Here is a 16,002-nt window from a genome sequence, read left to right as displayed (position 1 = left end):
CGAAGCAACTCTTTAGCTCTTTTGAGTTTATTTTCTTTCTGTTGCGGTATAAGTTCTTGCACTTTTTGGAATTTCAATGGCTTTACCCCGAGCTCATTTTTCAATATTTGCCGAATGGAATATTGCGATGTTTTCAGCTCACGAGCCATCTTTCGGCCACTGCGACGCTGGTTTCAAGTCGCTTCATTATTTTTCGAAACATTTCTGCTGATTTTGCTGTTTTCTTCCGTCCACTTCCCTGACGTCGGGCTACGCTACCAGTATCACGGTAACGAGCGAAGGTACGAGACACAAAAGATCTATTCACATTCAAATGCTGGAATGCTCTAACGATAGCCACTAGTGATTTTCCAGCCAAATATATAGAAATCACACTATCTCGCTCGAGTTCCATCTCGAATAGCTTTTTTTCAGGAAAATTCTCACCAAATTGCTATTGTACGCTTGTAAACAATATAGTGAGCTGTCACTGAAACAATTTTAACAGCTCTCGGACGAGTGGCTTATACATGACAGCAGTCTGAGGTTGGTTGCAGTTTTTTCATCTCACCCTGTATGTATTCTCTCATAGTTGCTTTAACAGACTCTATTCTCCTTGCTCTCTACAGAGACTGCTTTTCGAAATCTATTAATGTTCTTGGAAAAGTGTGTGATGTTAATAGAATATCCCATGTGATAAATATAGCTCGTATGATCGATATTATTTTGTAAACAAAGGTGGCGTATGATTAATGGTGTTACTCATACATACCAGTGGCTAATTTCAATTTTTAAAGTGAAATAATGTATTTCACATTGTCATTATCTTTTCGATTAGTTTGGAATTTAATTAAAATGTCTCAGTAATTTATTTTGATCATCCCTTTGTTTCTTTTTTAAAATTTTTTTCTCACAGCTACTTACATTTCTCTATCTTTGATATTAATTAAGCGGCGTGATGCACACGATACAATATATTTAAGAATATCCTTATGATTATATTTGCAAGCGAAATGTAAAGCAGTTTGTCCGCTGCGATTAACTGATTGCAATGAGTATCCTTGTTCATGTAGTGCACGTAACTGAAAAATGTGTAGAGAAAAAGAACAAGAACAAAGTAAGAAAAATTAAAAAAATAACTAAAAAATTAGAGAAAAATTTATACAGTAAAAAAAAATTAAAAATAATTAAGTAAAACATAAATAAATAAAATCAATAAACTTTAAGGACAAACAAACGGATAACAAATACCAAATCACAAAATCACAATAATGGGGAAAGGATAAAAGTACACTTTTTTTGTTTTTTTATATTTCCTTCGAAACAATACACAACAACATTTACAAAGGACAAATAAAGGACTTTGGAAAAACGTTTTTTTTTCTGGCATACATTTGTTATAATTTGGTAAACAATTAGGATAACATATAATAGGGAACTCTGAATAGAATACCATCAATAAATCGCCACTTTGAGCAGCTAATAGTATGGCATCGGAAGTTTGCTCCAATATAGCACTGTAGGATATTGAGGGGTTGGTTTTTTTTTGTTTAACACAACACATGTTTGATTTTTATAAAAATAGAAAAAAATAAATAAAAATCATTATTATAAAATATTTTTTAAATAAGACTTAAGATAAAAGTAAAATTTATTTTAAAATTAAAGAAAATATATACGAAAGTGCATGAGAGGAGTATTTATTTTGTATTCGAAGCCTATACTAAATATTGTTTGTAATTGTCTAATATTAAAAAAAAAAAATAATCCTGAGATCCTATTTAGACTCCCTTCAGTTCCCTTTGCATAGATTTCCTTGCATGTCCTGTTCAGTCTTTAAATACTCCCTACTTCAGTTTGGTCTATAAAAACCGCCAGCTTAAGCTCTGTCTATAAAGACTGCCTGCTTTGTCTCACTTAATAAATACTCCCTGCTTAAGGTCGGTTTGTAGCTTCAGTTCCCCTATAAAGGTTTCCGTCAGCTGATCTATAAAAACTTAAACTTAAAACTTAATACAAAGATGTCGTCAGAAAAGACTATCTTTCGCTCGTCTGTAAATCTCTCTTTTGCTCCTCTGTAGGGAAACATTTGTTCTGCTTTTAAGTCTTGCTTCAGTTTGTCTGTAAGGATTCACTTTAGCCCTTTCGATCCTATTTAATGATTCCTTCTAACTTTTTCAAGATCATCCTTCAGCTCCATTTTAAGGACTCCTTTCAACTTGTGTATTGAGTCCCTTTTCTGTCCAAATATAAGAACTTTCTTTTGTTTCTCAATAATGACTTCCTGTAGCCAAACAAAGAATTTCCCTCCGACTTCTATAAACAATCACTTTAGATTCTCTATACAGACTAGTCTGCAAAGTTCCATTGTTGCAGTTCTTCTACTTCATTTCACTCCATTCCTGTCACTATTTATACATTCTTCAATTTTCTTTGAGGGTCTGTCTTTCATTTTTTAACTGTCATACTCATACTGAACTTGTGGATTTTGTAAACATTTTTAACAATGATAGGCACGATTTTTTCTCATTATTTCTGAAAAAAAAAACTTAACTGTTATACCGAAATATTTAACTGTTATACTGCAACTATAAACTGTTATACCAAAACTTTGATACGGATCCCGATACTTTTTTTATATTAATACTTATTAGAGTCTATACAAAAGTATAGATGCCTTTAAGATCATAAAATGAGACTATTTTCTATCCAACTATAATAATAGGTGGATGGAAAGGTCTTCTTGATCAACCAATCAATGAAGACGATAAAGTTTATACCATCATCTTGTCTATAAAAATTCCTTCAGCTGCTTTATAGGAACTGTATGTCCTTTCAGGGCATTTTTAAACTGTTATATCTATATTGAAGCTGTGAACTCTACAATTTTTTTCTAGTATTTTTTCTCATTATTTCAAAACAAAACTTAACTGTTATACTGAGACATTTAACTATTATACTCCAATTATCACTGTTATACTGTAACTAAAAACAGTTATACGACATATTTTGTTATGGATCAACACATTTCCATATCAAACCTGCTATTTTTAAACAAAACTTAAATATTATCCTGAATCCTTTTCTGCTACACTGCAACTCTAAACTGTTATACAAGAAATTTTTATAAGGAACGATAGATTTTGGTCGTGAAACCAGTTATTTGATATTGTACAAAAGTATCGGCTATCTTTTTTTGGATTGGATATCAATTTTTGATATGTATCGACAGGTTTTCTTAAAAACCAACTTTTGTACTGCAATAACTGTTAACTGTTATACGTCAACTCTTATACGACAGATTTTCTTATAAAAGCATTCATTTCTAAACAAAACTTAGCTGTGACACTAAAACAACAGTATACAAAAGTAGCGATTCACTCTTTTTTTGATTTCTAACTGTTATACTGGTTTTCATAGCTCGTATACTAAGTTTTTTGAGGTTTTAAACTATTTTTGTATTGCAATAATGGAAAGATTTTTTTTAATAAACCAGTTATTTGGGATCAAAACATAACTGTTATACTGAAACATTTAACTGTTATACTAGTATTCTTAACTGTTATACGAAAAAAATTGGTATGGGACGAGAAATTTTGGTTATAAAACGCTTGATTTAACAATGTACAAAAGTATCGATTCACTCTTCTTTTGATTTTAAACTGTTATACTGGTTTCATAACTCGTATACTAAGCTTTTTTGAGGTTATATATCAAATTTTGACTGTTATATATCAAATTTTGATATGGTGGTAAGATTTTTCAATAAGACCAGTTATTTCTGATCAAAACTTAAATTTTATACTGAAAGATTTAACTGTCATACAGGCCTTCAAAACTGTTATACTAGAGATTTTAATATGGAACGATAGATTTTGGTCATAAAACCAATTATTTAACAGTCTACACAAGTATCGATTCATCCTTCTTTTGATTTCTAACTGTTACACTATTTTTTATAACTCTTATACTGAATGTTTTTGAGGTTTCAAGATAGTAGTGGTCTGCAGTAACGGTTATACGTCAAATTTTAATATGGATCCACAGATGTTCTTATACAACCACCATTGTTTTCAAAACTTAACTGTTGTGCTGAAACTTGTAAGTGTTATACTGACCTCATAACCTGTTATACGAGATATGGAACGATAGATTTTGGTCATAAAACAAGTTATTTAACAGTATACAATAGTATCGACTCACTCTTCTTTCGATATCTAAGAGTTATACTATTTTTCTTAACTCTTATACTGAATATTTTTGAGGGTTTAAGCTATTATTGCAGTGCTTGGTGTTTGAAGTCTATTTTTGCACGAAAATATTTGTATAGTTTTTTTTTTCGATGAATTTGTTATAATTGTGGTTATATGTATATTTGTTTAATATTTTTAATTAAAAAAAAAAAAAAAAAACTATACCTGAATCCATAACCAAATACATCTTCATTGAAACTGAAGAGACGATCATGTGGGCTGCAGCACAAAATTGTAAGTTATTTATTTTAAAATAATTAATTTAAAAACCACATCAAATGTGTACTACATGGAAGCATATTTCGTAGCGATATTACAAAATTCTAGCCAACGTTTGCAGCAAGAAGCATTATTTGAATCTTGAAAAGTTTACCTCTTAAATTTAATGACTTTAATGGGTCTCGAACCAATGGTTAAGTCATCATCTTTATTTTTTTTTTTGTACCGGACCAAAAACAAAAAAGCAAAATAATTGAAATATCAGAAATTGCTTTTGAAAAAAGTTGTTTGATTTTCCAAATTGACAAATGTAACTGTGTGGGTGTGTGAGAGAGAAATATAGAAAATGCTTTGCAATACATTTTCCGGGTGAGGTCTGAGATTTGTTATTCTACACCATTCTGGGAAGGGCAATTAACAAAAGCTTTCAAAATTTTGTGATGAAATAAAATCCAGGAAAATACTATTTTTCTATTATCTGCCCTTCGAATGGTGTAGCATAGTAGCTCGCTCATGTGAAACATTTTCTAGCAATAATTATAGTTCAGAAGAACCTACCTATAATTGGAGTTAAGGAGATAAGTAGAGGTTGTTTGGTAGGTTGGTTGGTTGGTTGGTGGTGGTGTGGTTTATGAGGTATTGTTTTTTTTTGTGGTGGTTTTTTGGTTACGAGGAAGGATCTCGGTATACGGTTTAGCCTTTGCTGTCAAGATGTGATGTTAGTTTATCGCTCTCTTTCTTTCTCTCCGGTTTCGATACACTTATAATAACGCGCACTCTCTTTCACCAAAACGAACATACTCAATTCAGCAAGGACTAAGCTGTATGCTGAAATCTCATCAAAGATGATCAGCAAATGGTTGAGAGATTTGCAACTTACAAATTACATTATTTAAATATATAAAAAATATAATAAACTAAAATTGTGTGTTTTTTGCTTTTGTAGAGGATTTGTTGGGTACTTTCGAAAAAAAATTTGTGGGATTTCCCCATATGTTTTTTGGCGGCTAATTTGGGATATTTTTTTTTTTTTTGGTTTGGTTTGCTGTTGATTGTTCTGTTCGGTTCGCCTTAAACTTGTATTGGTTTCTTACGATAATAATAATGGCAAAACATTCGTTTATAGATATAGGGTGGATTCGTACCGGTTGCTGTACCCTGCTGATCCATTTGACGGCTATCGTTTTGGGCCTGACGCTGGGAATAGGCGGCAAATGAACGCTCCTGATCGGGCGTCTGGGGCATTGTGGCTGCCTCATGATCCAAAATGTACAGCTCGTCGACAGCAATGTCACAAATGTAATGGAGATGCTCTTGGGCACGATCGATGCGGAAATAATGTTCGGCGGTGCAGGCTGTAAATAATGAGAGATTTAAAATTATTCACTTCCATTTTGTTTTCGAATATCCTCGATTTACTTACAATCAATGAAACACCAATCCTGTGACACCTTCGGATATTGTATGGACTCTTCAAATTTCTGTGTCAGTATATTTCTAACATGTTCGAGATCACATTGGGACTCAATTTCCATTTTACCCAATTTATTGGCCAACTTCCGCAGCATGTCCTTTTCGTAGTGATACTTTTCATACTGGTCCATGGTGATGCGTAAAACGGTCAAATGCAAAACTTCCAAGGGATTTACTCTGTAAATAATATTTTATAAAAAAAACAAATTTCAAAATTAGGTTTTTAAAAAATTATAATTATTACAATACAACTAAAACAAATACGTTTTCAAAATTTTTTGAATTCCTAAAAAAATTGCAAAAAATATATATTTTTTCAATATTTTTTACATTGTTTTCAAAAATCACATATTTGATTTTTCCATTTTTTAAAAGGCCTGAATTTCTTTTGGTCCTCTTTAGATTTCAATTATTAAAGAATTTCCAATAGTAGTTCACATTGCCCCACCAACACCCTCAGCAACAACAAATAGGTAATAAATTGTCAATGACTTGTTCTTCGAAAATCGCATTATATCATTGCGAACGCCAGGTCGTAAATGGAAATTTATTCTTAGCTATGATATGATTGATACTTTGTTGTTCGCCTAAAAGTAGACGATGACTCTTATGTGTAAATCTATTTTCTGCAGGAGAGTTGTGTACTTCAATTTGGAAGCAAATTTCCATTTTATTGCCACAGAAGAGGTTTTTTGAGGTAACGGAGTGGAGGTTAATTTCGAAGGCTGTTTTGAAAATATATTTTTTAAAAGACAAAGCTCTATCATTGACGACAATTCGATACTTCCGAACTAAAGACATAATTTTAATAAAAACAAGTAAAACAACTTTAAGTTCACCACAGGCGCTAGAGCCCATTACGAACTACAAATACGAATTTAAAAAAAAAATGGCGAAAATCATCAAAATACCGAATATCGGGAGGTACCGTTCTTTGGGTGCTATAGAAAACGTGTTTCGCCACAACAGCTAGAACCCATTACGAACTACAAATACAAATATCCGTGAAAAAATGTGGAGAAAATCATCAAAATGCCGAATATCGGGAGGTACGGTTGTATGGGTACTATACAAAACGTGGACCTATACCAACAATGTTTCGCCACAGGAGCTACAACCCATTACGACCAACAAATACCATTTTTAGAAAAATCCGTAAAAAATGTAAAACGCCGAATATGGGGAGGTACCGTTATATGGCGGCTATTCTAAAACGTGGACCGATGTACTGCATTTTCGATACCAACCATTCTAGTCACAATACAAATTGTCCTGCTCTTGTTTTTAAGCTCTGCGTCAAATAATGTGGGCTGTGGTGTGGTGGAGGATATAAAAACCGAGGAGGGTATTAGTAAAACCATTGCACAATAAACCAATATTCACTTTTTCTGTCCAAAACTATTTCAACGTCTCTATACGTAAAGACTAGAAACCAACATTGGCCTCAATATCAAATTTGAGAATTTCAGATCTATCCCTACACCCAATATCAAATTTAGTACGCATATCCAAAACAATCTATATCTCTCCATCCTAGACTCCAATAGTGATCCAAATCTCGTCCTATAAAGCACTTTTCGTACAATTATAGTACGCAATTAAAAACCACTATCAGATCTCAACTTAAGAATCAACAGAGATCTCAACCACTGACACTAACAGTGACACCTATATCCAATTTCAGGATTTCAGTTCAATCCCTTTATCCATTACCAAATTTAGTATTTTTCGTACAATTACATTTCCAAACTCACCTCCAAAGACCAATCTCAACAAACACCTCAAGATAAAATTTCGGGATTCCAAATCAATTCCTCAATCACCCCACACCCCAATCTCTAACACAGATACCGTCAGTAATTGAAATATCAAAATTTCAGAATTTTTTCTCTATACCTTTACAAAATTCCGAAGTACTTTCGTGCAAATCTAGCACACATTTCCGAAACTACATCCATTTGTCCAGGCTACACATGAACAGGGACAAAGTTTCAGATTTCAAAACTATCTGTTCATCCAATACCAAATTGTACCAAATATAGTACAATTTAGTACGTTTCGGGCACTTGTAGTACACATTTACAAAACCACCTGTTTATCACAAAATTATCACCTCAGGGACCCTAAAACAAAATTTCAGCTTCATACACCCTAAACGAAACTTAGTACCATTTAGTACAGTTCGCAAATTTAGCACTCATCTCGAAAACCACCTTCATATATCAAACTTACTTTCCAACCTTGATTGTCATACCAAATTTCAAGTTTTTAACTCTATCCGTTCACATAACACCAAATGGTACTACATTTTAGAAGTTTGGTACAATTTTAGAACTTTTTGTAACCTCAACGTTCGAATTTCAGAAAACTTGCGCCCCATCAATGACTCTAGTTCCAAATTTCAGAATCCTAACTCATTCCGTATTTACTCAGTACGAATTTACAATACCCAGCCTTACTACACGCCTATACAAAGCCCGCAGCCCAACAAAAATGAAAAATAATTTTGTACCTATTAGTACTTTTTCTACCCTTAATTATACAAGTTTCCTAAAATCGCGTCTTATCTCAGCCCTGTACACCAAGTGTGCTCTTACTGATTGTTCCAATAAAAATATTTTAGAATTTTGTACACTTTTTCTGACCTTGAAGTACAAAGATATGAAAAACTTAAAGTCCCGACACTTCTCAATTAAATATTCGGAATAAATCCTCTCTTAGCTACTGACCTATATTATCAGAGATCGCCATTTCACTAAAGACTTATATCTGTCTGCCAATAAATTCAATAATGTCACTTTGACAAATGCTAATGAAATATCCTTATTCGAAATTGTAGTTAACGTCTCCGATATCGAAACTCCTTTCTGGCAAGAATGACAACAATGTATGTATGGCACAACTTCTATTACAAAACTATCAGACATGCCTCCACCACCACACATACATGCATGCCCAAACAACGTGAAAGTATGTGTCCGTTTTAATTAAGTTTTTGAAATTGATGGTGCTGGAGGGAATATATATTGCATGTCAAAGTCCTTAGGTCGTTCTCCAATATAAAACAGATATTGGCTGTCGAGGGAGGTGCAGAAAGGGGACGAGCGCCATATGAAGGCTGAAGATTGAGGATGTAAACATCTACAAGTCATCTAACTGTGGGATAACAGTTTTATTGCATGTTTTCACACACAGACAAGCACACACACATTCACACTCATATATGATTTACCAATGCTGCAATGTCTTGAAAATTGACCTGAATTAAGAGACTTCTCTTGCAGGCAAGACACCACCACCACAACACCAGTAGTCATCCATAGACTTGACACATTTCAAATGCAAGGACGACGACAACAAGTAGTTCTTCCCTATTTTTGGCATGAAAAGCAATGACTTTTTCCTGGGTGGATGGGAATTACACACACACACACCCATACCCACTCAAATATTTATGCCACCTCCTCGCTCACTCTTCTCCACATCCATCCTTTGAGTATGACTATTATATTTGTGTACTTACTGGACATCGGCAGGATGACGACTCTTACGTTTGGCCAACATAATGGCCTTATTCAACAATTCCATTTCTATGATGGAGGGTTTCACCCGGCACGCCTCCCCGTCCACTTGCATCGGTATGGTCTTTCTAGTGGTTATACGTGCCGTACGGCACTGGCATATGCATGTGCCATGGAGACCGGCCTGCAGCATGGGCAATTGATAGGTTGTGAGGCCAACAACTTCGATGAGACCATCATCAATGGCCGGTTTTGATTGACCAAATGAGTCGTTCCAAGGATGAGTGCCACCGCCGTAGCTGTAATTGAACACAAACACACACACACATTTTTTATTAAAACCATAAATTTGTCTGATATTTCCAAAATTTTTGTGACACGCTTCCTTACCTTGGAATATTGAGGAATAACACAGCATGACAACCGGCATCCTTCAATTTGGCCGTATAGTCTTGGCCATCACATTCCAATGTCACCCATTGTGACAGATTACGATATTGACGCAATATCAAATCCTTACCGCCCATTTGTCCGTAATACATTTTATTACGTAGACGAGAATTGAAACGTTCCGGATGGGCTTCACGTGCCTCATGGAATTCCAAGGCAATATGGGCATCCACGCCGAAGGAGAAGTAATTATTGATCACATTCAAAGGGACATTGTCTTTACTCTTATCGACATTGTCATCGGGCACATCCTCGTTGGGCGAGACTTTCAGACGCCAACGGTCCATGAGCACACATTGTGACATACCGATTTCTTTGAGGATTTTACCAATCGGTTCGTCGGTATAACCCTGTTGAGAAATAATATTAGTTTTATGGTATTTTTTGGAATATTTTTTCAGTACTTACACCACCCCATCCCAGGGCCCGAGCCAAATCATTTCCTGTACCTAAAGGTAGCACACCAACAGCAGGCGGGGGTTGTATGGGAGGATTTAGCTGATCCAAAACGGAGAGTACCCAACCGACTGTACCATCACCACCGCAGGCCAGGATTCGCAAATTGGGGGCTTTACGGAACAATTCCAAGCTGAAATATACAAATATTCGTAAATTAAAGACAGGATTTTGAAATTAAAGACGACAACTTCAAGACTAATTCAGGGACTGAGATATTGTCAAAAAAAAACTAAAATTTTACGTCAAAGGATTAAATTTTTAATCTCTGGAGACTCAATAATCTTACCGAAGGCTGACTCTGCGAAAAAAATTATAGCTTTTATGAGAGAAATAGGCATTTTATGAGTGAAAAGGGATCCACATACAAAATTTATGGCTCTTACTAATAGCTCTAGTACGAAACACAGTGCATTTTACGGACTTACTGGCCAAGATTTTTTGGAGTTTTTTTATTTTAATTTAACGACCTTCAGAAAAAATCTTGATTCTTTTAGAAATATTTTTTAAAATTTCTTACCAATAATATTGCTCTCTGTTTTTTATTGCAAATATTTTAAGGACACTTTTGCTAAGGACATTATTTTAGAGACTATTGTGGTCTAGTACTGAAGGACTTATTTATTATATATTATATATTTTAAATTATATATTATATATTTTAAGGATTCCTGATCACAAATCAAGCTCTTGTAAAAAACATGGGGTTCTAAGATTATTTTTTAAGGATTTCCTGGCGAAAATTGAGTGTTTTCTGTCCAAAAATAGTGGATTTAAAAAAAATAAAATTTCTCATGTCCTTCACAAGGTCAGTTATATTTTCTTGATTTGTATTGAAGGATCGGTAAGAGCTGGAATTGTTAAAATTTCAATAAAGATTGTTATAAGACCGGATTTTGGACCAGGAAGTACTAACAGGTACATAATGATGCATCATTATTATGGATCGATCAATAATACCTATAACCTTAAGAAAATTGAAAATCGTTAAGGGGGTGGCATATTTTGGAAATAGTTCTTTAAGAAAATTAAAAATTTCTTAATGGTATAAAAATTATACAAAATTGTTATTGAGCTCTAGATAATAGCTAAAACTTTGAATTCTGTATTTCAAGGCTACGAAAAGTGTTTAGGCCAATTAAAAAATAGGTAGAACTTTGACAATTTCTATGAGTGTCACCCGTGATGCATAAGCCAGATTTTTTGAGACACGAAATAGTTGTACGAAAAGGAGAAATAATTCTATTGAAAAGTCAAAATAGCCAAAATAATAAATTTTGCTCAAGTGTTACTCTTGGGCTAGGTAAGGCGTGATTTTCGGAAATTCATATTTTAAGGTTGCGATTGGTATTAATAGTTAGCAATGTATAGTATTATTATGGATCAATTAGTCTGGCCTATAACTTTAAAATGTTGAACTTGGGCTGAGATGAGCTGTATTTTCCAAAATTCTCATTAAATGTTAGAAAATAAACAAACATCGTAATTGAGCGATCTAATATAGAATAGTCCAATTTTGCACGACGCTCAATCACTCTTTATGTAGACAGGGAAAATATTTTGAAATTGTTAATTTGTGATATGTTAATTTGAATATGTTAAACTTTTGTATATATTACACTGTGCAACACAAAAAATATGTAAAAACACATTAAGTTCGACCGGCCGAAATGTTAATACCCTCCACCATTGGGTAAAGAAAATATTTTAAAAAAATAAAATATTAAAATATTAATATTTTAAAAATATCTGAATTCAAACGTTTTCCATTTTAAACTACAAATGCCAGTAAGACTGTTTGGATAATGCTGTTAAACTTAAACAGTGGGTGAGGCCATTGTGTGGGGGCCATACCAAAACGGCAACCTCCATAGCAAAATTTATACATCAAGGATTGTCATCCACCAAATCTTCTTAAATAAATATTAAATTTCGAAACAAATTCGTGGATAAACGTGACTAGGATTATCAAAATACCGAACATCGGTGGGTATCGTTATATGTTCTGCCGCTGTTTATGACCGCCCATTATGACCAACAAATACAATTTTTAGACAAATCCGTGAAAAAATGGGGCAAAAATCATTAATCATGGCGGCTACACCAAAACTCATCTCATTTTCAAAACCAACCATCCTAGACACAATACAAATTGTTATGCCAAATTTTGATATAATGTGGGCTGTATCGTGATTTTAACAGACAGATAGACAGACGGACCTCCTTGTATACCCTACTTTTCAAGGTGGATGGCATGATAATTACCGAGAATACTCAATAAATATTGAAAGTAGAGCTAACAAATAAAATAACAGCGAAGTACGGCCGGGCCTAGCTTTTAATACCCTTCACCATTTGAAAAGAACTTAAAAATTTTGAAAAAAAATTCTGTAAAAAAATATCGTCTACGAAGACGAGAACCTGTGTAAGTTTTTGTGTCTGAACTTCAATTACTTAATTTGAAACGATTCCGGTCCGGTAATATCACTAATATCATAAAAATACCGAATATTTGGAGGTACCGTTATATAGGGTCTATACGAAGATGTGGGCCTGTATTAGGCTGTAGTACCCATTACGAACTTTTACGAAAATTTGAAACAGTTCCGATAAATAATGTCGCCAAAATTTTCAAAATACTGAATATCGGGAGGCATCGTTGTATGGGAGCTATACAAAAACGTGGATCTGCATACGCCGTGTTTTGTCATAGGCTGTACTTCAAATTTGAAACAATTCTGGTTTAGAATGTCTTTGGAATCCTTAAAATACCGAATATTGACAAGCACCGTTATATGGGGACCACACGAGAACATGGACCGGCATGGACCATTTACAAAATTTGTCTGCTAGCAAAATACACATGTGTGCAAAAATTTAGCCTCCTATATCTATTCCTTCGAAAGATTACAACAGACAGATGGACATCAGTAAATCACCTTGGAATTTCTCGTTGAACCAGAATAACGGAATGACAATGTTAATATACTCTCCAGAGAATGTTGGAGTGTGTATAACTAGCATTCACGTGTATCGGCATTTGAATGTGTGTTTTTTGGTCAACATTACAAATAACAATACGATTTTTTTGTCTAATAGTTTAAACCTCAAGCAAGTATCAAAGACGTGTCTTTGGCCCCTTTTTCGAAAAATTTTTAAAGGCAGTCTTTAAACGGGATTGCAGAAAGTCAAAATATTCTACAAAATTATTTCTCATAAAATTATACTATGGGTCAGAGAATACATTAAAATTTTAGATTTTACCCAAACTCCAGGAATTAACAAATATTAAAAACTCATTTTGGCCTAAAGCCATACTCCATGTGAGCTTATGCAAACACCTCCACGTGAGCCTAAAAAACACCATTTCAGAAGGATGTTATATACAATATAATTCAGATTCGTTGTAAATGTTCTTAGAATTGCACTGCAAATAACCAATATAGGACCGTGTTTTGATATGATCCTCATCTGATCTTAGTTTTTTCCAAAGGGACGCATAATGAAATTTTACGTTATCCTTTTTAAAATATGTCTTGTCGAAGGAAATTAACTTAAAATCATATGAAAAACGACTTTAACCCTTAAATGTGCTTTTAAATTCCTGGCGTTAAATTGAGGTGAAAAGTTTTTTTTTTTCAAGACAAATAATATTTTGAATTGATATGATGCCGAAATAATTAACAATTTTTTTTAATTAAATGGCGATTCATTCATTCCTTTTTATACCCTCCTCCATACTATGGGGGTATATTAACTTTGTCATTCCGTCTGTAACTCCTCGAAATACTCATGTCAGACACAACAAAGTATATTCTTGATCAGCGTAAAATTCTAAGTCGATTTAGCGATGTCCGTCTGTCTGCCCGTCTGTCTGTCTTTCGAACGAATTGAGATACAAGGCAAAAAATTTGCACACAGGTTAATTTTTACAGTAGGCAGGCTAAGTTCGTAAATGGGCCATGTAGGTCCACGTTTTCATATAGCTCCCATATAACGGTACCTCCCGATATTCAGTATTTTGATGATTTTACCGACATTATTCACCGAAATTGTTTCAAATTTGGTATTTGAAGTTCGAAAATAATACTACAGCCTAAGACAGAAAATTGTCTGTGCAGGTCCACGTCTTCGTATAGCCCCCATATAATGGTACCTCCCGATATTCGGTATTTCGATGATTTTAGCGACATTATTCACCGGAATAGTTTCAAATTTAGTATTTGAGGTTCGAAATAGATACTTCAGCCTAAGACAGAAAATTGTCTGTGCAGGTCCACGTCTTCGTATAGCCCCCATATAACTGTACCTCCCGATATTTGGTATTTTGATGATTTCAGGGACATTATTCACCGGAATTGTTTCAAATTTAGTATTTGAAGTTCGCAATGGATACTACAGCCTAAGGCAGAAAATAGCCTGTTCAGGTCCACGTCTTCGTATAGCCCCCATATAACGGTACCTCCCTATATTCGGTATTTTGGTGATTTTAGCGTCTTTATTCACCAAAATTTTTTCAAATGACGCATTTAGAGTTCGTAATGGAAATTCCAGTCTGTGACAGAAAATTGTCTATGCAGGTCCAGGTCTTCGTATAGGCCCCATATACCAGTACCTACCTATATTCGGTATTTTGATGAGTTTAGGTACAATACTCATCGAAGTTGTTTGAAATGTCGTATGGATGCTACAGAATATGACAAAAAATTGTCTACGGAGGTTCAGGTCTTCGTACAGCTCCGATATAACGGTACCTCCCTATATTCTATACTTTGATTTTATCTACATTATTCGCGTTTATTTTAAGTTCCGAATTTGAATTTGGTAATGACTCATGACAAATAATGCCTGTGTGGGTCCACGTCGTATAGGCACCAATATAACGGCAATATTCGGTATTTTTAAAATTTTACCAAATTTTTTTCAGGATTTTATTTCCAAATTCGTTCCAAATGGTGGAGGGTATTCAATTTTAATTTGTTATCACTACTTTTATAATCTACTTAATTTTTCCTACAATTATTGAAACAAAATGGAATTTTTGTCGCACAGTGTAATTTTTAACAAATTTTTTCTTTATTTCGAATAATATTTCTAGATACCATTTTGTTATATTTTAAACTCCTTTAAACTCTCTCACTCTCTCTCTCTCTCTCTCTCTCTCTCTCTCACACACACACTAACCAATTTCCGTAAAAGCTTTCAATTGTTTTCGATGCCATTTTTTGTGTCTTGACAAGCCGGCCGATTGTTGATAGGCTTTGTTACAAATTCCACACTTGTATTTCTTTTCCTTGGAGTGTGACTCCTGGTGATGTCCCAGGGTTTTGAGGTCGGGAAATGTTTCCCCGCAAATAATGCAGCAGTGACGTCGCCCTTCTCTCGAATGAATATCTCGGTGAGCATTCAGCTGATACGAGGATGGAAAACTCAGGGCACAAAATTCACAATAATAGGGTTTTTCGCCGGTATGCCGGCGTTGGTGTACCACCAAATTACATTTGATCTTTGTCCTATAGCCACAATATTCACACATATAGGACTCACGATCCAGGTGATAGCGTCGTTTGTGTTCACTCAAACGTTTGGGATTTTTAAATTGGCGATTGCATTCGGACACCGGGCAGATATATTTTCCTGGCCCCTTGGTA

General features: G+C 34.2%; 1 protein-coding gene across 2 annotated transcripts in view; it reads right to left on the bottom strand.

The window, feature by feature from the left end:
• LOC101897641 (eye-specific diacylglycerol kinase) overlaps positions 1–16,002 on the bottom strand; it is a 114,481-nt gene that overhangs the window by 2,924 nt on the left and 95,555 nt on the right. For both annotated transcript variants that reach the window (XM_059127358.1, XM_059127359.1), the window contains exons 7-15: positions 10,304–10,484; positions 9,836–10,245; positions 9,448–9,744; positions 5,875–6,101; positions 5,597–5,806; positions 4,606–4,657; positions 4,398–4,451; positions 1,433–1,496; positions 904–1,061 (exon numbers count right to left, since the gene is read on the bottom strand). In XM_059127358.1, the coding sequence (XP_058983341.1) occupies positions 904–1,061; positions 1,433–1,496; positions 4,398–4,451; positions 4,606–4,657; positions 5,597–5,806; positions 5,875–6,101; positions 9,448–9,744; positions 9,836–10,245; positions 10,304–10,484 (1,653 nt within the window). The remainder of the gene's footprint in view (positions 1–903; positions 1,062–1,432; positions 1,497–4,397; positions 4,452–4,605; positions 4,658–5,596; positions 5,807–5,874; positions 6,102–9,447; positions 9,745–9,835; positions 10,246–10,303; positions 10,485–16,002) is intronic.

Source organism: Musca domestica, unplaced genomic scaffold, assembly GCF_030504385.1.
Source record: "Musca domestica strain aabys unplaced genomic scaffold, Musca_domestica.polishedcontigs.V.1.1 44, whole genome shotgun sequence".
Lineage (NCBI taxonomy): Eukaryota > Metazoa > Arthropoda > Insecta > Diptera > Muscidae > Musca > Musca domestica.
The sequence above is the reverse complement of the archived record's forward strand: the minus strand, read 5'-3'. Positions and strand labels throughout refer to the sequence as shown.